The sequence below is a fragment of the Eumetopias jubatus genome, unplaced genomic scaffold (genome assembly GCF_037043125.1).
Source record: "Eumetopias jubatus isolate StellerSeaLion01/CBP00866 unplaced genomic scaffold, mEumJub1_p1.0 scaffold_7, whole genome shotgun sequence".
In the NCBI taxonomy this organism is placed as follows: domain Eukaryota; kingdom Metazoa; phylum Chordata; class Mammalia; order Carnivora; family Otariidae; genus Eumetopias; species Eumetopias jubatus.
Window position 1 is genome coordinate 120,470,464 of NW_028274813.1, and position 25,160 is coordinate 120,495,623.

General features: G+C 44.0%; 1 protein-coding gene across 2 annotated transcripts in view; it reads right to left on the bottom strand.

Moving 5' to 3' along the window:
• The window catches only part of ADAMTSL3 (ADAMTS like 3), a 355,931-nt gene that overhangs the window by 96,442 nt on the left and 234,329 nt on the right, over window positions 1–25,160 (bottom strand). For both annotated transcript variants that reach the window (XM_088025151.1, XM_088025150.1), the window contains exons 15-16: window positions 15,066–15,352; window positions 4,282–4,411 (exon numbers count right to left, since the gene is read on the bottom strand). In XM_088025151.1, the coding sequence (XP_087881277.1) occupies window positions 4,282–4,411; window positions 15,066–15,352 (417 nt within the window). The remainder of the gene's footprint in view (window positions 1–4,281; window positions 4,412–15,065; window positions 15,353–25,160) is intronic.

A 25,160-nucleotide genomic window follows, 5' to 3' on the forward strand; every position in this document is an offset into this window, starting at 1 on the left:
CTGCCTGAAATTCCTGGAGGGGTCAGAGCTGGGGCGCCACCCCATGCCCCTGACCCACTCCCAGTCCTCTCTCAACTACGAAGAGTTCCCCTCTATCAAGGGTCTCAGCATAGGGTCCTATTTCACATTCTGTTGGACTTCATTATACCACTAAGAGGTGATCGCTTTTCGGGGAGAGATTTAACTTGTCTTATGGTAGAAAAGGGCTCCAGACAGCAGGCATGGTATGTGCAAAGTCCCAAAGGCATGAATGAACATGAGAGTGGGTCACGGTGGAAATTTATCATGGCTGCAGGGCACGTTCCTCATGGCATGTGCATGCACGCATGTGCATGCACGTGCGTGTGCACGTGCCTGTGCAGAGGGTCGTAGTGACAGGAGATGTGGTTCAGGAACCTAAAAGCAGGGGCACAAAGGACTTTATAGGCTGTTACAGTCTGAACTATTTCCCCACAAAAGTTGGTGAAGCCCTGACTCCTAGTACCTATAAATGTGATCTTATTTGGAAACAGGGTCTTTGCAGATGATCAATTTAGATGAGGTCATTAGAAAGGGCCCCAATCCTGGAGATGAACCATGAGACACTGTGGACTCTGAAACACCCCACTGAGGGCTCTAGAAGGGAGGGGTTGGGAGGATGGGTTAGCCTGGTGATGGGTATTAAAGAGGGCACATTCTGCGTGGGGCACTGGGTGTTATGCGCAAACAATGAATCATGGAACACTACATCAAAAACTAATGATGTAATGTATGGTGATTAACATAACGTAATAAAAAAAAAATAAAAAAATAAAGAAGAGCAAAAAAAAAAAAAAAAGAAAGAAAGAAAGGGCCCCAATCCAATATAAATGGTATCCTTACAAAAAGGGAACATTTGGACAAAGGGGCAAACAGAAGGAAGACAACATGGAAACATGGGGAGAACAGCATCCACAAGCCATGGAACGCCTACCAACAGCTGGGAAAGAGACCTGGACCAGGTTCTCGCTCCCTGTCTCAGAAGGAGCCAACCCTTCCCCGCCCCTTGATCTCAGACTCCCAGCCTCCAGAACAGAGACAATAAACTTCTATTGTTGAAGCCACCTGGTACTTTGTGACAGTAGGCCCAGGAAACTCACACGCATGCTAGAGTAAGGAACATGGACTGTGATCCACAGGTAAGGAAAGTTACTGGAGGGTTTTATGTGGGAGCTTCACATGGGCACCGCAATTTAGGAAGCTCTCTGTAGGACATACCTGTGCATATGGATCAGAGCAAGGAAACACAAGGGGTGGGCGTTTATTTAGCAACCGTCGAAACAGTTCATACAAAATACCTCTGCGTTCAGGTCGCAGCAGTTAGGAATGGCTGGGGCAGATTGCTAAGAGGTTGAGAGACAAAGCGACACAAATCGCGTCCATGTGATCAGAAGAGAAATGAAACCAGAAAAAGCCACAGTGCAAAGCCACTCAAAGAAGGGACTCAGATTCTATTATGAATAAAATAAATAGTGGAGAAATGTATGATTTGGACTTCATCTTAAAAAGTTAAAGGGCACCTGGGTGGCTCAGTTGGTTAAGCGACTGCCTTCGGCTCAGGTCATGATCCTGGAGTCCCGGGATCGAGTTTCGCATGGGGCTCCCTGCTCAGCAGAGAGTCTGCTTCTCCCTCTGGCCCTCACCCCTCTCATGCTCTCTCTCTCAAATAAATAAATATAATCTTGAAAAAAAAAAAAGAATGCCTTAAAAAATTAAACTAAAAATGATGAAATCGAGTTATTTACCTTACACTGAACATAATGTAGGTGGTAATGGCGACTGGGTGTGCTCATTCTTGGAGTGAAGAAAGAATGGATTGTTTTGCATTTTCTCTCTCTCTCTCTTTTTTTTTTTTTCTGAAAAAATTATATGATGACCCACTACGGCTGTCTTCACTTTCAGGGCTAGATCAGAACAGGGTTGTTTTTGCAAAAGCAAAGCCGAGTTTCTCCATTGTCCTCGGCCCCCTCAGTCCCCTGCTGGGCAAATTCCTCTCACTTGAAGCACACTTTGTGTTGGCACCTGTGTCCATTTTCCGTTTAAGTGCCACTTGTGCCCATGTCCTCATTTGTCAATGACTTGGGCTAGAAAGAAAAGACACAACTGGGTGAAGACTAGCTTTCTGTTGATAGGGAATAAGATTTGAAACTAGAAATAAAGCACACTCCCAATTTAGGGGTGACAGTTTCTTCTTTTCAGTCCTCTTTGTTTATGGCTACAGAACTACATGCTTAGCCAAACTGTAGTCACCATTTAGAGTTTGTATAAATTCCAAACCATCTCATTTATAGTCCACTTTCCAGAAAGAGAGTGCCGGCTGGTGTCGAGAAAGGGGAGGTGGTGCATGATTCCCACTTCATGGGAAAACATGTTGGGAGAGTAAACTATGTTTCCCCTTGCTGTGTTTCCCCTTGTCCCTCACCCCAGTTCAGACAGGTAGCCATCTGCTCCCATCTACAAAGCCTCAGGGGCGGGGTGTGTCAGGGAAGAAAAATAGAAACCCTGGCTTTTCCAAAAATATCTGAGTCAGTGGTTCTAGTATTAGAATAAGAAACAACTGAGAAACCCAGATAAGTATTTAGATTACGAGGGCTTGCTTGTACACTTAACGGAACTGCCATTTCTCCAAAGATAAAAGGGACACACCAAGTAGCCATACACTCAGCATTACACCCGTATGATCGATGCTTTTGGAAAGTTCTGGACACACTTGACAAAGCGGGCAGCCTAAGCCGAGGTTAGATCAAACCTCCCTAAAAACCCCTCCTGTATGTCTCTTCTGTAATCTTGGATCCTTCTGGAATGCAGTAAGCATGTGTGGGGGGTGGGGCAGGGAGGGAAGTAGATTTCCCTGTGCTGTTCCCAGGCCTAGGTCCTAACTGCTGCTCAGCGGAGCCCAGCAAGACGGCTCTAATGCAAGTCAAGAAGTCCCTGGGATCTCCTGAGCCTATAACTGAAGTCAGCAATGTGGTCATGGATATAAAACACTGTGCCTGCCTCATTGGAGGGGGTGCCCTCACCAAGGTGAAGCGCACATTGGAGCCGGTCTCCACCAGAGACTGTGCGGGTTGGAGAAGCAGACTCGGAAGAAAAGGGCCCATCTGCAGGATGGGGAGGGTGGATTCCGAGGGTGGATGAGCTTATTCCACACCCACCCCCACCTCCCTCAGACCACCAGGGCAGGACTTTTTACATCATGGCCAACACATTTCACAGAATCAAAATCAGAAGGGTCGAGAGAATTCCAGAACCAAACTTATTTCCTGAATAAACATAAAATACACCTGTCCTTACTCCAGTATGGCCGGAGGGACACAATAATCTTCCTCAGTGACTTAGGAGTCCCAGATGTTGCGAACTTGACTTTAGGGAATAAAGGTACCTCGTTAGATGGGCTATGTGACTACCAAGAGGCAATTAAGAGATTCTGGCAAAGAGAGAGGGGAGCAGACTGGGAATGAGAGCTATATTTTTGGCAACTGATTCGCGATGGAAGTGTGATCAAGACAACAAAGGTAAAGGAGTGAAGAAAGAAAAAACTGGCGGTTGGATTCTGGAGGCTCTTAGGTTAGAAACCAACGAAGCTGAGTCATAATCCTCTGCAGGCAGCAACGCCCAGGGATAGAAGAATGTGGGGAAAATCTACGCTCCCTTCCAATAAAATTCCCCAGGATCTTAAAAGGACTTAAGCAAGGAAGCTGATTAACTTTTAGGGACAACCTTTCAGACCAAGAAGACCAAAAATAAGTCGGCCTCATCTATTCATGCGGGCCTGTAACACTGCACCCCTCAGTCTGAGACCTAAGGCAAGTCAGTGGGAAGCGTGATAATACACAGTGTGTAGGTAGCAAGTAGGACATCCGCTCAATCATTCAACAAATATGGACTGAGCACCAACTGCGTACTCGTGCTAACTCTACCTCTGATCCTGTGCTCTCTGATGTGGCCTGAGGCAAAGAAGTGCCCTTGAGGAGATAGGAGAAAGAGAACAGAACTGCAGACCCTGTGGTTTTGCAAGCACAGACCAGCTGATGTTCATTCACAAGAGCCAGGGTAAACGGGATTCCTTCTCAACACGCAGTATCTGCGCACCCAGCAGGAATCTGGCTGGAGCATAATGTGAATGGAGAAGAGAGAATGCCTACCTAAGCTAGGTGGTTTACCTTGGGTGGAGGCACAAGCCTCTATGCACATGTGGGCCTCTCTGCAGGAGAGGGTGTTACCATTCGACACAGCATCCTGGGAGCACGGGATGGCACATACCTGGGTGGGCAGGGCTCCATGTTGCAAGACTGGCTCATTGCTGGAGGACGGTGGACCATATCACACAAGGTATCACTGACTGTCTGCTGGGTCTGGGTGTGCAAGCACACTGCTATGGCTTCTTGATGGCCTGGAGGTTGGAGAGAGAAAAAAATGCAAATGACGTAGAATAACTTACTGTGGGGGAAAAAACAGGGTCTCGGAACTCCTTGAGCCACCGTCCTTTGACTCTACTGCTTGGCTACAGGCTGATTTCAGGGTGCACATGGGAGCAAACCACTTTGCATTTTTCAAAGTCTTCCCATTTTTAATATTCTCCCCACTGCCCTCCCTGCCCAAATGCACTTACACTGAAACACGAGAAAGCACCCCGACTCCCCATCTACTTTCAGGCGTACCTACATTCCAAAGCACTCAAAGTCCCCTCAGCTGAACCATCAAAGTGTTCCTCCCAAACATATACCATAGTTTCCCAAGAGGAATTTTCCTATCAGCTGCTAAAGAATAACATTTTTTTCTATGTCACCGCATATGTGTTACTTTTGACGTGGAACCCTTATTAAAATTTTCATTATGGTGTGAGTTGCTGTTCACTATTACTGTAATTAGTAATATTTCCACTGCTAGCAAAAACAACAGCAATACCTCCCATTGGCGGAGGGCTTTGGCATGTACAAAGTGCTTTCAACTGTACCATCTGGGCCCACCATAACCTTGCGAGGTCCGAAGAATGGTACTATCCTCTCCATTTTATTAATTTAATAATGAGGACACTGAGGTTTAGAGAGAAATTAAGACAGCAAGAAAAGGGGTAGATTCAAAACTAAAAATTAGATTTCCTATCTCCTAAGCCAGAGCTCTGTTTTTGTCCTGCAGGGATCCCAAAATGCAATACAGTCAACCAGCTTCCCAAAGCAGGGACTGCTTCTTGGGCAAATAGAAACGCTTCCATGGGCTAATCTTTCCTTTGTCTGGCCCCAAAGCCCACATCTCAACCACTATTCTTCATGTATTGAGACAAAAAGAATTATTGGCAAATCAGAACTGAACAAAATATAAATCAAACTCTGGATGAAAAAAAATCACATAAAAATTGTAACAGCAACTTGACTCTGCTATTCGAAATATGCAAATGTATTCAGTTTCATGCAAGAATGTGTGTTCCATTATGTTAGAAGACTGTGGTTCTTTTTCCAAATGCCATGCTTCAATTCATCCATTTTATGGTATTTTACAGAATGCAGAATAGGCCAAAAGGATATATAAAATATACATTGGTGATGTTCAGTTCTTTCCACTAAATTTTCTCCTGCTTTCTTCAGATGAATTCTTATGTTCCTGGCCATGGTAGGATGCAGTCTTCAATCTCCATGGATCTCCCATGAACTTTTTTTTTTAAATAAATACTGGCTAACTTGAGATACGAAGGGGACATGGCTACCGTTGAATTACCAGTTCCCATTTGCAAGTGTCAGGCTTCCTTACGGACTTCATAGGGGCCCAGATGCTCATTTTCTAGCACGGCTGTGTTTCTTTTTCATCAAAGTCCAGTTATCTTTCACATGTATTTTTAATTTGTAATCAAAATTCTGTAGAAAATATACACAGAGACTATTCTGGAATGTTTTCTGGGGACACAGTGGGTAGGTCTTAAAGGTCTAAAGTGATCTCATTTAACCATTTGGATGAAGTGCTAAAACACTCGTGAGAAATTCTCTGTCTTAAAGCAAGCATAGTCAAAGGAATGTAAAAAATTAATAGATGGCTTAGGATACTTATTGGGGTAAAATGTATTTTCTAAAGATGGCCACAACAATATCTTCCACCGCACATACTCAACCTATGAGAAGAATTTAACACTTTTCACTTCCAGAGGCTTGACAAAACCTTTATCTTCAAAAGTAGAAGTAAAAAATGTAAGTTTACTTCATCTTATACTTAGCAAAATTTGGGTGATAATTGTGATGCATTTAGGAGCTATAAAATAAAGGAAGCATTAAAATTTCAGTATAATTTTTCTAATCAATTCCTTTGGTAGCATGAGGCAACATCCCTCAATCCACATTTGACTTCTACAATGTCATAATAAGAGGGTCTTTTGGGGGACAGAAATAATATTCAAAGCCTTCACCAAGAAATGAATTAATGATTGGGGGGGGGAAGGACTCAAAAAAGGGAAGCAGAGCCAATTAACACGTTTCCTTTTGTTGGCTTAAGGTTGGCATGAGTTGGGTTTCTTGCATGCAAGTCCTGAGTAATTCAACATGCCAAATAACATCACACACACACACACACACACACACACACACACACACACACGCACGCACCCAGTAAGAAATACCTGGAGCAATGAAGAACATCTAGCCAGAGCCTTTAAAGTGCTCTGTCCAGTATTTAATACATCAAGTTGTAAAATCAGTATGAAAAAATAAATTGAATAAGAAAAGTATGTTGATTTAATAACCGAAGAGCCTTGGGCCCTAGAAAGAGACATTAACATGCTCTTGGAGCACCAATGGAACATTAACAAAAACTCATCCTCTATTAGTCCTTAAAGTAAACTGCAATAAGTTCCAAAAGCCAGAAATCCTGCAGGTCACATTCTCTGACCACAACAGAGTCCGACTGTAAACAAATTATAAACAATTACATCCCCAAGTCTAACCATTAGAATATTCCACAAGCCATTCCCTATATATAACTGCTTGCTCAGAAAGACTGAATGGATCCCACATTATTTGTGGCCAGAAAAAAAGAGAAGAGAGAGGCTTAAAGCAACCCAAGACCAGATGAACAACTCGTAATAATAATATCAATACTGTCATGAAGTGGATGGCTTTTTTTTTCCCAAGAAAACCTAAATTAGGGAAATTACTTGGAAATTAAGATCTTGAATACAACAATAAGCAGGAGGGGTGGGGCTTGAAAATTATGTCAAAGATCCAGCCACGATGCTCTCCCCTAAATCCTGCCCCCAAAAGGGGAAACAAGAATGGGTAGTGAACCAATGCTTTCAAACTTTTTAAAAAGATAATATCCATGATATGAACTGTTTCTTAAAATATGTTATTTATTGATTTGAGAGACAGAGCATGCATGAGCGGGTGTGGGGGAGGAGGGGCAGGGGGAAAAGGGCAGAGAGAAGCAGGCTCCCCGCTAAGCAGGGAGCCCGACATGGGGCTTGGCCCCAGGACTCTGAGATCATGACCTGAGCTTAAATCAAGAGTCAGATGCTTAACCGACGGAGCCACCCAGGCGCCCCATGATATAAACTATTTAAGACTGTTGAAAGGTGTGGAAAACTCCAGTCATGTTACAAAACTACCATAACCCTGATAATGAAATCTACAGAAGAAGAAACAACCATATCGACTTCATACCGTGCTGCCTGGTACAATGCGATATCACAGATACAAGCCCAGGGCCATATTGCAAAGAACACTTAATCCATTTTCCTTTCTCTCAGCTGATAAGCCACTATGAATGAGAGGATGCTGCTCTCAAATCCCAGGTCATGAAAAAGAGGGAAAGCATGATATGCTCTGGGTCGGGAGAAGTGCCAAGGAACAGCATCATTCTTAGAGTTCAAATGCAAGGGTTACAGCACTGCAGACAGGTGAGTGCTTTTTAGCACCCAGTTGAGGACACAGCTGGTAAAGATTAAGGACTGTTGAAACCATTTGGCCGCATGAAGGGCATCATAAACATTGCTGGAGCCTGAGAGGAAGTGACCAATTATATCAAGAGTGGCTAGAAGAAATTACAGCTAGAGACCTGTCATGACTCGGAGAGATCTGAAGACAACACAACAGCGATTGCTAACCTTCCGTGTCGGGAACACATCTCCGTGGGGAGTATGCTAACATGATCCCACGGTGGACCTCGGTTTCGGTCCCACTTCCCCCTTTGTAGGAAGGCATGCTCGGAGTCCGCCACGTGAAATGGAAGAGGCCTACGTGCAGCAATATCATTCACACGTCACGAAATCCAATACTAGCATATTGTAGTCAGCTGTTTAAGAAGAGAATATTACACCGTGACCTCAAACATCTCTGCATTCACTCCCCAAATCACTCACACACAAATATTCATGCATGTGTACACACACACACACACACACACACACACACACGAAACAACCAGGAACTTCCTGCCGTCACGCATACAGACCCACGGCCTCTCACACGCATCCTGGCCTTTTCCTGGCCTATTTTTATTAGGAGCGGCCTCTTCCACAGCTGAAGACCAATCTCTACCACTGTGTGTTGGCTTTCACTCCTTTCCACCTTCCCAGGAAATCTGTTGATTACTTTAGCTTTTGATTTCATTCCGGAGCTTTCTCACTTCCTTGTAAATGTACCCAAGCCACTCAGTCATTGAACAACACAACACACACACACAACCCATAATACCTTCTAGCCTCTTCCCTCTCTCTGTCTTCTTTATCACAGGCAAATTTTGCCACAAAACTATCTATTCTTTTCATCTCCACGTTGTCACCTGTCACTCCTTCCTCCATCCTTTCAAACCTGACATCCATATCTAACACTCCAATGGATGGACTCTTCAAGTCATCAGTGGCCACCCATTCTCTTCCTGGAGATTCTCATCCATCCATGCCCCGGCTTCAATTCTCTCCATACACAGATGATTCATAAATGTATATTTCCAGCCTAGATCTTTGCACTTTGCCTCAGGTTCACACGTGCAACGGCCTACTTAGCATCTCTATTTGGAAGTCCAAAGGCATGTTAAAGTTACTACAACCAGACCTGAACTCGTGATTTCCTTGTGCCCAACTGGATCTCCAGTGAACACTCATCATCTCAGGATAGAATCCAGGACTCAGACTGGCCACCTCACTCCCGCTCACCCCCCCTCCACCCATAGACTTTCACCTTCTACACATTTCTCCAAGGCATCTGCTATACTCCATCTCCAGCATCCTTACCACTGAAGGCCCAGCCCTCGCCTGGATGAGACAATGACTCCTTAAGACGTCCTCCCTTACATCTGCTCTTATCCCTTCCACACCTTTTTTTTTTTTTTCAATACAGCTGGGCTCCCCTTTTTGAAATAAATAAAAGTTTCATCATGTAACTCATCATGTAAATTCTTTGAATGCCTTCCCCCCTGGATCTTGGGATAAAGAACCAAGTCAGCTTTGCCTGTAAGGCATTAGTCGGCCCCTGCCTTCCTCTCTAGCGTCAGCTCACCATCTTCCTGAGTACTCCAGCCGCACCTGCCTTCTTCATTCGCGAGATGGACCATGCACCTGGTACCCAAGGACTTTGTTGTACCTGCTCTTCCTTCTGCTGGGAATTCTCTCTGTGACCCGCCCCCCCCAATCCCCTCCTTTGCTGAATTAATTCCTCAACTTTCAGATTTAAGTTCAAGAGCAATCATTTTTAAGGAAGCTTCCCCTTACTTCCCGAACTAGGTCAATTTCCTCCTATTATATGCCTTGAGAGCACCATGTATCTCTTTTGCTATAACCAGCTGTGATTTACATATATGTGTGTGATTATGAGATCAGTGCATTTCCCCCACCAAGTGTGAGTCACTATCACTCAACCCAGTGCCTACGGCAAAGAAACATGCAACAAATTTGTAGAATGTTTTTGAACGAAACAACAGAGAGATTCCTGCTACTATCAGGACAAAGGCAAGGTTGGCATTGCCCACATTCCTTATTATTGTGTTTGTGATTCTAGATGATGCAATGAGATATAAAACTTACATAAGATAAATAAATGTGAAAGGAAAAAATGAAACCATCATTAATTATAGATGATTATTTTACTTAGAGAATTCGTAAGAATGGACTTAAAAATGAGTAGATGTTTTAAGGGGCTCAGAAAATCAAATTTTTAAAAGAGAAAAAATGGGAGCATTATAAGAAGAACGCCCTATTATTATTCTATGATAAAATAATCATCCCACTAACACTTATTATAGACCACGTGCCAAGCACTGTGATTAAGCACTTCTCCTACATCATCTTGTTAAATAAGCACATTCAATCCTTCCGTTGACCCTCGTGAAGTAGGGATGGCTCTTCTCATTTGACAAAAATGAGCCCCTACAAACTTATGTAAGTGGCCCGAAGAGAGTGAAGAGAGTGGCAGAGCTAGGGTTCAAAGTGCGGTCAGGCTTCAAAATCCACGCATCTGCTACTAGCTTGCGCTACTAGAAAATACCAAGGTAAAAATGAAAGGTCGTAAGTGCAACAAATAAAATAAAATACAAAGAAACTCTGGTGAGGACTGTTTAGGATGCAGTAAATTACAGAACCTTAGCAGGGGGTCTTGGAAAGGTAAGGGTATCTTCCAGGATGTCTGTGTGTACAGGCATGCGCATGCACGTGCACACATGTGCCCCCTGGAAGCTGGAAATTCAATATGTCTGCATTCTTCATGCTTTCGGGAATTAAAAAAGAATTCTCTGTTGCCACTCCAGTATGAAAGCAGACCTAGGAAAGGTTCTCAAGTATCAGCCATTACAACGAATAGATTTATTTTGATTTTCTGTATGATGTGAAGATAAGTTAGAAGATACAAATACACAGATTATCAGGGCACGACCAAAGGTTTATCTTTTCAGAAATCTGTAATTTGTATATATTATTTTTCTATCAGAAACAGGAATGTTGGGGAAATAACTAGGTGCCTGGGGAAATTCTATTTTCCTGTGGTATTCAGTTACAGCAGACCAGGGTGAGGGTTAAAATCGACATTCATAACTACACATAAGTGGACTCATAGAGGCTGAGCCTCCAAAAGCACATTAAAATGGATCACAGAGAGGCAAGTATCCCTGTGTGTAAGTAGTACCATCAAGACAGTAAAGGCAAATAACCAAAGCTGTGGTCCACCAAGTCAAGGATGGTGTCCTATTCATTTTATATCCTAATACTGAGCTCAGAACCCAGAGCCATGGAGTCTAGGACAGAGCAGACATGCAGTTCCCTGCCTTTAGAGAGGATTTTGGTTTCAAGCATTAGGCCTTCAGTTTTACAGAATTTAGTGATCTATTTAAAAGGAAAATTTAAGCTTGAGCCCACAAAGTTAAAAACATTACTTTTTGCCAAGTTAGAAAGCTTATTGTAGGCACTTCAACCAACTCTCTCTAAAGGGTGAGAATTATTTTCTGTTTTGGACTGTGTGACAGCCTCTGAGCCTTAGTTTCCCTAACTGTAAAATTTGGGTTCATGGATATCCAAGGTTCATTTAAATGATATTATTCTAGGATTAAACAATATAATAATACACCTTCACAAGGCTAAATTGCTGTTTAACTCGGTATTGAAAGATTTCCAAGTTGATCTCTGTTAAAATTTGTAAAATGGGTTCCAGATTCACAAGAGGATGTCAGAAAGTAAATGGGCACCTTCCCATCAACCATCTGAATGGTGAATTGCACTTCTGACATGTTCAAGGCAGTTCCCCTTCTCACAGCACACCCAAAGGGCCACAACGCCAATGAGGATAAACTCAATTAGCCAAGTTTCACAAAACTTGTATGTTTTAAATGGATTAAAAACTCATTCTACTACTCCGAGGTAGATACCCAAGAGAAATGAAAAAAAAAATGCCCATATAAAAATATAACACCTGAATGATCATAGCAGCAGTACTACTCACAACACCTAACACATGCAAATAATCCAAACTTCCAACTGATGAATGGATAAATAAAATGTGGTATATCCATACAATGGAATAGTATTCAACATAAAAAGGAATGAAGTACTGATTCACGCTACACCATGGATGAACTTCAACTGGAAACATTACACTAAGTGAAAGAATACAGTGACAAAGGACCACCTATTATGTGATTCCATTTATATGAAATGGCCAGAATAGACAGAAAGTAGATTAGTGGGCTGCCAGGGGCTGCCACTGGTCGGGAAAATGGGGGTTTGAGGAAAAATGGGGAATGACTGCTTAAGGGTACAGGATTCTTTGGGGGTAAGTGTTCTAACATTGATTGTGATGATGGCTGCACAACTTTGTGAATATACTAAAATCCACCAAAGTGTATAGTTCAAATACATAAATTGTATGGTATGTGAATTACATTTCAATAAAGCTATTACCAAAAAAAAAAACAAAAGAAAAAGAAAGTCATTCCCATGGGTTCAGCTATCCTGGAGGTGGACTCTAGGGCCACCTTGGTACACAATACAATAGCAGATTCTAACATTTTTGACATCAAGCTTCAAAGATGAGGTCTATTAGACTCTGCCAACTGAATCAGAATTAACCTGGTCATCTTTCCTTGGGCAACTCCAACTGCTCTGTTAGTTCCAAGGACCCAACATGTCATGCTTTCCCAAATCGAGGGGGAATTTTCCAGTCAGGGAAAGAACTAAAATCAAGGATGACAGAGTACTAGACAAAATAGCAATTCTACCAAAGTCAACATTCAAAAGCTTGAGGGGTGCCTGGGTGACTCGGTTAAGTGTCTGACTCTTGATTTTGGCTTAGGTCGTGATTTCAGGATGTGAGGTCAGGGTCTGCATTGGGCTCTGTGCTCAGTTCAGAGTCTGCTTGAGATTCTCTCCCTCTGCCCCTCTCCCAGGATCTCTCTCTCTCTCTCTCACTCTCTCCAAAATAAATAAAAAACCTTAAAAAAAAAAAAAAAGCTTGAGATTAACAGATTTGAGGATGCACAAGCAATAGTAGGATTTGTTTCTGCTCTCATAATAAAAGACAAAGCTCCAGGCTTCTGGTGAAACTGCAGGAATGCGGTAGTTTAGAAGTGGTACAGACAGCTGACACTTCACAGTAATGTAGTAGAAAGTTCCAGACATCTATAATCACAGCTGAATAGGGGACCATTTCTCATCACAGCAACTAGCTCTAGAGGGATTCTCCAGAATCATCAAGAAAGTATCAGTTTCTGTTATCGCCAAGGGCATGTCAAAAGGGGAAGGGAGGGAAAAATAAAACAAGATGAAATCAGGGAGGGAGACAAACCATAAGAGACTCTTAACTCTAGGAAACAAACTGAGGGTTGCTGGAGGGGAGGGGGGTAGGAGGGATGGGGTCACTGGGCGATGGGCATTAAGGAGGGCCCGTGATGGAATGAGCACTGGCTGTTAATGCAACTGATCAAACACGAAACTCCACCTCTAAAACTAATAATACAATATATGCTAATTAATTGAATTTTATTTATTTATTTATTTTTATTATGTTCAGCTAGCCACCATATAGTACATCATTGGTTTTTGATGTAGTGTCCAACGATTCATTAGTTGCGTACGTATAACACCCAGCGCTCAACACAACACGTGCCCTCCTTAATACCCATCACCCGGCTACCCCGTCCATTGATTGAATTTTAATTAAAAAAAAAAAAAATTCAGGTTTCCAAGCTACAACATGGGCAGTGTCCAGGGTCCTGAACTCAGAGGGCACAGGAGTGAAGTTCCGGGCCGCAGCACAGCTGCAGCTGAGATTATGCGCCCTGGCAGCAAATTAGGGTCCTGGGGAATAAGAAAATCTCACTTCCTGGCTAGCTGGGTAGGCTTCTAAAAACCAGGGCGAAGCAAGTAAGAGAGCAGAGAGAATGCGGGAGTAGGGAAGGGTTCTTTTCTTAAATTCTAGGTGCATAAGTCCATATGAAAGGCGGCAGTTGCTTTGCTGAAGCCTGGGGTAAAGCATATGTCACTCCACCTGGGTGAACTGCAGGCCAGCAATGTTAGAGAACAGGTGCCTGTGTCAGGACAGGTGGGTCTCGAGGTTGAATTAGGACAGGAGAAAGACAAATACCATCAGGTCTTAGAGACCAGATGGGAAGGACTGGGAATTTACTTAAGAGCCTGGGGGACAAAGGGTGAGGGGCTCAGGCACAGTGATGGGACCTTGAGCTCCAAGACCTGATAGGGAGGTCCAAGTACTGGGCTCAGGACCACCAAGAGGAGTGGAGCATGCACTTGACCCAGCTGTGTTCTAAGGCAGCAGCTCCTTGTATTCTTCCCACCGTTGTCTGGGACTGAAGTCAGCACACATTTAGTCACCAAGTTTTGCCACAACCACCGGAGTCCATGGGTAGGGTGTCAGGAGCCCTGGAGTCCTGATCGGATGGGCCCCCTTCACATCAGCAGAAGATCTAGCTTTCCAATTATTTCTATTTCCTTCCAAAAAAGAGAGCCCTGGAGAATGACTATCTGGACTCCAGCTCTCTACTCATCCACTCCCTTTTGGATTCCGGAATGCTTAATAATCCTGGGGCCAACTTCTACCCTACTGAGGCCCCGTGACCATATTAGCACTTCCTAATCCTAACAGGTCCACTGCCTATGCACGTGACTCCGCATGTATACACGTAAACCGTAGTCATCAGTGTGTTCTAGCCCAATGTGCGGGTATGAGCCTGACTATATTCTGAGGATGACTCTTGACAGAGTGCCATCAGATGATCTCACTTTGTAACACCGATTTATGGGCAAGACTGCCTCGACTTACCCGTTCTGCGTTTTCCTATTTATTCCATATTACTCAGCGGCCTCTTTCCCCATCTCATTTATTCAGATGCTTAGGCCAAAGGAATGTACTAAATTTTTGGCCATGATATTATCCCACTATCCTTTATCTTCCTAGAAAATAATCATAATGGACAAGAAAGAAAGAAATGGCAAGGTTTTCAGTTATCCAAATGATGTCACCTCCTTTAGACTTTTCTAACTTGTGTATTTGGCTTGAATGATTTAGTGATTTCTCAAACCATTAGCAGCACAAGATGAGACTGTCCCCCGAGCTAGAATCAAGTACCTCCCAAGCATGTGGCCGTGCAAGGGGTGAACCCAGCATACTCCCAGTGGTAAGTCATCCTGCTGTCCTCCTGGAGAGAGACGTCCAGCTCGCGGGAGGCAGGGCCCTCGCTGCACGGCTTGAGGAGGCAAGGCCGCTCGGTGGGCAGCTCGGGGCCTTCACACTCTTCCTCAGGCAGCTCAGTCTCCGTCTGCGTGAACGTGAGGAGCACGCGACACTTCACCTCTCGGACCTGGACGCCCGGCCCGCATGTGGTGCTGCAGGCTGACCAGGGCTCCGGAATGAACCTATGGAAAATCGGGGCGGGGAGAGGACACGCAACCATTACATTTGGGCCACAGAGGAGTGACAAGAATTCTCTGAAGCGAAAAAGTAACTTTATTCAGAGGGAATTCAGAACATTTGAAACGCCATATTTTTACTGATGCTCAATTATGTCACCAACAAATTTTCAAATCTTATTAACAACAGAATTTTCCCTAGAGATATACTGAACGTTTGCAACCATTTTATAACTCAAGTTCTGTGCTAGGACCTTTGCATGATATCATTAAAACTAGGGGGCGCCTGGGTGGCTCAGCTGGTTAAGCGTCCGACTCTTGATTTCGGCTCAGGCCGTGATCTCAGGGTCGTGAGATTGAGTCCCGCACCTGGCTGCAGAGACTTAGCTTAGTCTACTTCTCTCTCTCTCCCTCTCCCTCTGCCCCTCCTGGCACACTGTCTCTCATTCTCTCTCTCTCTCAAATAAATAAATCTTTAAAAACATATATAATTGATTTTTTTAATTTGGTAATAAAGAAATTCCACGGTGAAAATTTCTAATCTGATTTCTTTTATAATATGGAGATTTTTCACCAATTTTTATTTATCTAATCTTTATCAGGCTTACCCTTTAACTGGCAGGGTTTTATTCAACCCTCAATATTTAGGCGCTAAGCTACAGGACAACAAATGTTTTTGGCAGAAAACATAGATGAAGCTTACATATTCTTTTCTATTTACATAAATACACTGAACATCTTCTTGAAAATACCTTAGGTATTCCACAATCTAGCTGAATAAAGTATTTATTTCTGATCCTGAATTATTATCCACTGAATCAGAGGTTGTCCACCTACAGTCTACAGGTCAATTCCAGCCCACCTATTTCTCTACAGCCTACTAGCTAAGAATGATTTTGATGGTTTTAAATGGATCGCGTGGGGTGGGAAAAAAGGGTAACATTTTTGTGAATGGCATAAATTCTGTTTGCTTTGGTGCTACATGGCAGAGCTGGGTATCTGCAACAGAGACTGTTTGGCCAGCAAAGCCTAAAATATTTAATGTCGGGGCCTTTGCAGAAGATGTTTGCTGATTCCTGCACTGAATTTAAAAGCATAGATTCAGGAGGGACACAGGTATTCAAGATATCCTGAAGCAACACTTACATCATGAGACACTCCCAAGTGCGAGACAAGGAAGAGCTCAGTAATAGAATAAGTCTGGGGAACTGTGGGTGCTGTCCTGTTAAATGGGTTAATTTACTACAAAACCCTCCCGAAGACTATATGATATATGAACGCATACCATAAATGCTATGAGGGAATATGGTGTGCATCATTTCCTACGCTTAAGTGGATACAGACCCCTATGCACAGGGTAATGTACTAAGTCACTTCAGAAAATGATTAAGATGTAGTTCCAAGGCTTAATGTTCAAAATCTCAGAAAGATAGGGTAATAAGGGTCTCTCCGAGTCCTCCAATCTTCTCTCCACAGACAACACATCATCACAGTTGTCCGAAACAGTACATTCCACTCAGCAGAATACAACACCATTGCTATGCACGAGCCCAGGAAAGAACTACCAGTAAACCCCCCAAATTTTGTTTATTGTGTTGAAAACTGTTAGCGGAAAACTCCTTCTCTCCCTCTCCTAGCCCTCCTAGGCCAGGAGGGGGCTTGCCCGACCTCCCAGGATGGAGGAGTTACTGGAATAATATTTGCACAATGCTCTTTTCTTCCCTTGATGTTTTCCCCAGTAGAACCAGAAAGCATCCAACTCTTGATTTCGGCTCAGGTCATGATCTCAGGGTCGTGGGATCAAGCCCCGAGTTGGGCTCTGTGCTGGGCGTGGAGCCTGCTTAAGAGTCTCCCTCTCCCTCTGCCCTTCCCCTAAAATAAATAAATAAATCTTTAAAAAAAATTTAAGACAAGGAATCCATACAATGTAATAATATGAGGTCAATTAAAAGAAGGAGGTAGGTATGGGGGCACCTGGGTGGCTCAGTCGGTTGAGCGTCTGACTCTTGGTCTCAGCTCAGGTCATGATCTCAGGGTCGTGAGATCGAGCCCTGCATCGGGCTCCACACTCAAACAGGGAGTCTGCTTGAGATTCTCTCTCTCCCTCTCTCTCTGTCTCTCTCTGTCCCTACAAGCCTGACGAGGGAGAGGGAGACTCTTAAGCAGGCTCCACGTGCTCGTTCGCTCTCTCCACTCACTCGCTCTCTAAAATAAAGTATTTTTTAAGGGTGCGGGTCTATATTAATTGAGCAGGAATGGCCTCCTCTTAGAGACAGTTAAATGAAGTAAGTACGGGGTAGTTCATATACTATGATCTTCTGTCTAAACACACTCAGGTATACATAGGCATAGGTAGTGTATATATTATATAATTGTGTTATCTATAGCACATACGTCTACATACGTTGGTTCCTGTATGATTCCTCTTTTCCGGAAGTGATTCCGTGTGTCAGGGTCTAGAGTGTAAAGGGGGGGCTTCCACTTCTTATTTGTAGCTTGAAAAGGTTTGAATTTTCTAACCTTGTGTGTACTGTACTTTTACGGTCACTACTTTTCTCCTTTCCTTTCTCCTTAGGAATAAAAACTTAAAATTTGGGATTTTGCTTTAATGAGAAGTAGGTTTTTTTCATTCAGGCTGGACTCCTGGGTCTCCTGTGATCCAGAACCCTGACAGAATACGGGGCAGGAAAGAGGGCTCACCTCATTTCCCAACAGGGCAAAAGATGGTTTGCGTCCAGTGCTTTCCTAAGGCGACTGGGATGTTTCAAGTTGGTTTTCAGAGGTCCTTTTAAGGGCCCTCTTAAAAATCAGATCTGAGGGCTGTCCAGATGAGCCATGAGTGATTTCAGAGGGAAAAAGAAAAGCTATGGTAACTCACACTTTAGGCATAAACTAGCATGATTTTCTTCTGCGGATTTAAAAAAATTTTCAAATTTATTATTGCTTATTTATTTGTTTTAAAGATTTGATTTATTCATTTGACAGAGAGAGGGAGAACACAAGCACGATAAGGGGCGGTGGGAGAGGGAGAAGCAGGCTCCCCACTGAGCGGGGAGCCTGATGCGGGGCTCAATCCCAGGACCCTGGGATCATGAAGTCAGATGCTTAACTGACTGAGCCACCCAGGGGCTCCTATTATTGTTTAAACAAAAGCTATTACAGTGTTCATACAGTTCTGAGTCTTGTTTTGTTTTTCCCTCACAGAAAAAAAATTTTAAGGATAGAAAAAGGAAGAGAGCCGCATGAAAACATCTGAAGCACCATGTCTGCACAAAACACAACCAGAGAAACAGAGCACGTTCCCTACATCTGCGCTTGGCAGAAGAACTTAGAATAGCACTTCCCTACCATGAGAGTTTAGACACAAGATGATAAAACGACAGAATAAAATGGGAAACTAGGGAGCTAAAGATATAAACTGTGAAGCTTAAGGACATGATTCCTAGTCTCATCGGGAATTCAGAACCTGGAAAACACAGAAGAATCAAGGCTGATGATCAGATTGATGACACAGGCAGGACTTGACAGTGCTGAGAGAGAGAAGAGAAGCTTCTGGAGCAATCGGAGGGGTGAAGGGGAAGGACAGGCTGCAGAGAGGACTGTCTGGGGTGATGGAAGTGCTCAGTATCATGCCCAAGGCTGCGGCCGTAGGGCTGTTTCCACCTCTTAAAGCTCATCCTTTAAATAGACATGGTTTACTGTATGTAAATCACACCTCTCCAAAATGGACTTTTTAAATTTTTAAATTTTTATTTTTTTAAAGATTTATTTATTTATTTGAGAGAGAGAGAGAGCATGAGCACGGGGAGGGGCAGAAGGAGAGGGAGAGAATCTCAAGCAGACTCTGCACTGAGTGTGGAGCTGGACGTGGGACTCGATCTCACAACCCTGAGATCATGACCTGAGCCAAAATCAAAAGTCAGACACCTAACTGACTGAGCCACCCAGACGCCCCCAAAATGGACTTTTTAAAATGGCCGTTTTTAGAGACAAAGTGAGAGAGAATCTAAAGAATCTGATACTGAAGTTACCTGGATTCTTCAAGTAGGGGTTCCAATCCATGACAAACAGAAAAAGTGTTCAAAAATAAAATATGTGAAAAAGGATTAAAAACTGCCTAAAACACAGCTTGGAAAGGCACACTGTCTTCCAGGAAAAAAAGTGATAAAAAATGATTATCATAAAAACCTAGAGTGTTAGGCAGAATAGTGGCCACCCCAAAGACGCTCACACCCTAGTCCCCAGGATTTATGAATATGTTGTATTGCATGACACAAGAAATTTTGCAGATGTGGTTAAGGTTATGGACCTCAAGATAAGGAGACTGCCCTAGCAGGATAATCTAATCACACAAGGCCTTAAAAACAGAGAAGCCTCTCTGGCTGGAGTCTGAGAGATGCAGGAAAAGAGCAAGAGAGATTCAGAGCGTGAAGGGCACTCAACCCACCATTGCTGGCTCGGAGATGGAAGGGGCCAGGAGCCAAGGAATGCAGGCAGCCTCTGGAAGTTGCGAACAACTCCCGGAGCCAGCAGGGAAGTGGAGGTTTCAATTCCACGACTGCATGGAACTGAATTCTGCCAACTACCCGAATGAGCCTGGAAGCACATCCTCCCCCAGGGACCCCAGAGAGGCGCTCAGGCTCTTGATTTTGGCTCGGTGGGACCCAGTGCAGGGGAACGGGCAACAATCTGCTGGGCTCCTCACCTCTAGAACTGATCTGGCAAATGTGTATTAAACCACTTGGTTTGCAGTGAATTTTCACAGCAGCCAAAGCAATTTAAAAGGTTTGAATTTTCTAACCTGGCTAACACTTTTTTAAAAAAATCAGGAACTTTGAAATAGGTTGGTAATAAAGCAAGCTATGTCAACACACTCATTTTGAAGATGGAGACATCAATAGAAATGGGATGTTTAGGGACGCCTGGGTGTCTCAGTCAGTTAACTGTCTGCCTTCAGCTCAGGTCATGATCCCAGGGTCCTGGGATCGAGCCCCACATCGGGCTCTCAGCTCATCGGGGAGTCTGCTTCTCTCTCTCTCTCTCTCTCTCTCTCTCTCTCTCTCTCTCCCCTTCCCCCTGCTTGTGCTCACAGTCTCTCTCTCTCTTTTATATATCTTTAATATATTATAAATAAATGAAATCTGAAGTATAAGGAATAACAAAACAGGATAAGAAAAGGTAAAAGACCAGTAAAAATTTTTGGGAAGAAGAGATGAAGTTATTCTTTGATGATGACTTGATAACTATGGGAAACAGTAAAGTTAATTGAAGATCTTTAGAAAAAAAAAATCAGAGTTCAATAAAATAGTCCCTACCTATCTATCTATCCTAAAATTACCACGTTTCCCAGAATTCAGCCAACACTCACCACGCTAAGAACGGTACATGTATTATTTGAATATAATTTTCACAACCTTTTGAACAAGTACCGTTTTTTCCCAACATTACAGATGAAAAAACAACTGAAGCTTGAAACATGTAAGAAAATTGAGTTGGTGAATAAAAAGTTTGTAAGAAAGTACAGGCCACTTGATTAAAACCACAAAATACGATAGGGGGTTCTAACCGCAGAGACCGGAATAACCAGCGAGAACAGCACATGCCTCCGAATGGAAAGATTCCAAGTTGTAAAATGTTTGTTTCCCCCCCCTTAATTATTTTAGCAAATGAATACGGTTCTGATCCAATTTTGGGGAGGCTGGAAACAGACAAGACAACTCTCAAGTTGTTATGGGAGGTTAGGTGAGGACAGTCAGGAGCATGTTTAAAAGGAATAACAATTATACTGCCCATGCACAGTCTGAGAGAAAAAAAGGACTAAAAAGTTACAGTAACTCCAATACTACGGGGCTGGCAATGGGGTACCTGTTTGCACAGTGAAGGCACTGTGAAATCAGAGTGGGCAGGACAAATTATTGTCGGATAGTGCTGGGCAACTCGTTAATTATTGGGGAGAGACACCACATATCACATTCCCCATGGATCAAAGTTACATGTACACCATGAAAACATGAAAAGTATAGTTGGCCCTTGAACTGCTCAGGGTTTTGGGGCACCGACCCCCTCCTCATTCCCTGCCCACAGTCAGAAAACCACGTGTAACTTCTGACTCCCCGAACTCATAACCGACAGCCTACTGTTGCCTTGCCCATAACGTACACAGTCTTCACACCTATTTTGTATGTTATACTTCTGACATACTGTCTTCTTACAATAAAGTAAGCTGGAGAGAAGAAATGTTAAGAAAATCATAAGGAAGAGAGAATACATTTATAGCGCCACACTGCAGAAATCCACGTGTAAGTGGACCCACCGCAGTTCAAACCCGTGTTGCTCAAGAGTCAACTGTATTAGAAAGCAGCATTTTTTTAAAAAACAAAAAGGTCGTTTCCCCATGTTGATGAATGTGTGGGAAAGAGGGTGGGCTCTGGGACTGCCATAGACAGGCAAACACACACTGACTTTTTGGAATGAAATTTGACCATAGAAATTCAATGCCTTTGATGTGCTTATCTTCCGTACCAGAAATTCCACCCCAGCAGATATGTCCTATCTAGACAGAGATGTGCAATTTGAGACTGGCTGCAGTTTTTGTTTTTGTTTTTTTTTTTTTATCATAGTTAATGATCAGCAACAAGTTGCAGAGAGCCAGAAAGATCTTTCTAAAATGTAATCATGATGACATCACTTGTTAAAACCCTCCCACTGCCTCCACATGAAGTCGAAGCTCCTTAGTGAACCACGAAGACCTCCAAGACATGCTTTTGTTTCCAGCCACATCCTTGCTGCCTCGCGCTCTAGCCTCCAGGCCCCTCTCCACACTCAGTATGTCAGCAGCCAGGCATGGCCACGTGGACCAGTTGGCTGGCATGCAATCCCAAATACTTGACATTTTGCTCGCCTGACACCCGTGTACATCTCAAGACCTTAGTTCATGCACCATCTCTCCCAAGAAGCTCTCCCTGACCCCTAAACCTCACAGTACGGTAATATAACAACTAAATTCTCTTGTCTACCTTATTAGACCAACCTAAGGATGGGCAAAGCTTGAATTCAAGTCACTTAACATTAAACTGGAGCTCCTTCTAGAATCACATGCCAGAGAATCACTGTCCACCACTTAACAGCTCTGAAATGCTGGACAATGCCCTAATCTTTCTGTGCCTTGGTATCTTCACCCCTAAAGTGAGGTTAATGATAACACCTCCTCATGGGGTGTTGGAATCAAATTGGTGGAATTAAATGAGTCAATCCACATAGACCCTGGCACAAATGAAATTCTCAATATTAGCTGTTAGGACCACCGTGAGAAAAACAGATGTCTGGAAGAAGACATGATTTGGTTTTAGCAAATACAGCTTCCAAAAAAATAGCAGGGAAGAAAACATCCAAAGTGCTCTAACCCTGTCCTGTTTCCTTGGTTTTCACATACGAAAAATGGGAAAAGGGCAACACAGCTGCAGAAACATCTCGCACCCCAAAGAAACGAGGACGTCTCCAGGGAAGATCTTTTAAAAATGACGGATGCACCGTATCAACCGTCAACACATTCCACAGCTGGAAGCTTTGAAAGGTCAACACTGCAGTTCTCTTGGCATAGCTTTATAAGCTATAATTTTTATTTTCCTAATTGAAAAAAAAAAAAGCTTTTGAACATCCGCTCCCTGCGTAAATTCAGAGCTCAGGCCATGGTAAACCACAGAGGCAGAAATATTTATCTTCTCCAGGCAGGTTTGGCAGGCTTTCCTCGAGGGATCTGAAATATAGCTACGTTCCCCCTTCTCCATCATTGTCAACAAGCAAGCATCCCCAAACCACAAAAGACAGCGGTTACAGAAGGATGAACTGGAAGCTGAGGTATGTTGCGGTTTTGTTTGGAAATCGAGGGAATGAAGAGAGTCAGAAGTGGTGGGAGGAAACTATAAACTTCACACTAGGCAGCCAGGAACAGGCCAGCATCCGCCAGCAGCGTGAATTACAAAGGAAAATTGCACAGAGACCACAGAAGGAGAGGGGGAGGGAAGAAGCAGGGAGGAGGCAGCCTCGAGGGCCGAGGGCCGGGAACAGGTGCAGGGGGCTCCGGCTCCCATCCTGGAGAGAAAGGGGTGGTGTCTTCCAGGAGGAAAGGGCGTATTGGCTTTGCTTGGAGATTAAGGAGAGGAGGAAACCAGCAGCAGCAAAGGCAGGTGGGCTGACAGAAAGAGCAGGTTTGGAATGAATACAGGGCCTGAACCCACTGGAGCTCACATGATATTGCCCCTTCCAATTCAATACAATGAACAGGATTTTCAGACTGTGAAAGGGATCCTACAGACGGCCCGATCCAGTGGTTCCCAAACTTGGATGCACCTTCCCAAGTCACCTGGGATACTTGCTAAAAATGCAGGCGACAAATTCCTAGAGATGGAAAGCAGAAGAGGGGGGCAGGGGGCTAGCGGGAGGGGCGGGGGGCACTGGGGAGCTAGTGCTTCACGGGGACAGAGTCTGCTGGGGAAGATGAAGCAGCTCCGGAGGGGGGGCGGCGCTGGCTGCCCAACCAGGTCAGCGCACTTCATGCCACGGAACCGTACCCTTAAAAATGGTTAAAACGGTCATTTTTGAAAACGCAGCACATCTGACATACAACAGTCTATCAGTCTCAGGGGCACACCAGAGCGAGCTGGTAGTTTTAGACATTACGAAATGATCCCCACGATAGGTGCGTCGTCACCATCTGTCACCATGGAAAGTGATGAAATATTGACGGTGGTCCCTATGCTGCACTTTTCATCCCCGTGATTGATTTATTTTATAACTGGAAGCCTGTACTTCTTCATCCCCCTGCACCTATTCTGTTATGGATACTGTACCACAAAACAATAAACAAATAAAAGGTATCTGGCAGAGTCAAAAAAAAAAAAAAATGCTAGGGACGAAGCACGCCCTCCCCCACCCACCCAGAGTCTGCCCCTGGGGCCCAGAGATCTGCATTTCAGGAGTGCCACAGGTGATTCTGATGGAAGTGACCTGAAGACCAGACTTTAAAATGGTATTGTGGTTATTAAAGGAGGAGGAGGAGAAGGAGGAGAATAGAAGAAGTGCTTCTTCCTTAGAGACACATCCTGCGAGGTTTACAGATGAAATGCTCTGCTGTCTGGAGTCTGGCTTCCATGTTGGTGGCAGAGACGGAACGAGAGCGACCTGCTAACTGGCAACTACTGAAGCCGGATGATGGATACATGGGGGTTCATTATACTGTCCTCTCCTCTTTTATATAAGCTTGAAATTTTCTATAATAAAAACAGCTTTTAAAAAGAAAAAAAAAAGCCTTCGCCAGGTGGCCCCCGTTCCCAACAGAGAAGGGAGCGTGACTGAAAGACTGGTGGGACAAGCAAGCCTCGGGGCGGAAGGGCAGAGCCTGAGGAGTGCTGCCGGCGGTATGGCAACAGCCTTGTGTGGGGACCCATGGCAGCTACACGTGCGCTGAGCACAGCAAAATGTAGAAACTTGCAGAATCACTGTGTCGTACGCCTGAAACCAAAGTGACATTGCGTCAGCTGTCCTCGGATAAAAACATTATTAATGGCGGGGGGGCGGTGAGTGGCAGCCTCCTGTAGGGGACACACAACCAGCAGTTTACGGCAGCTGCAGCATCCCACTCAAGGCAAAGCAAGGAAGCGCTCAGGGAGGATGCTGGGAGCCCTGAAGGGTTGATGCCCCCCGCGAAGTCTGGTTGGCCTTGGGGGTGAGTGCAAATCTCTGGCTGATGGGGAACCATATTCTCAATGTTGGAAAGAAAGACTCAGATTTGTGCCTTAGCTAGACTTGTCCAGAA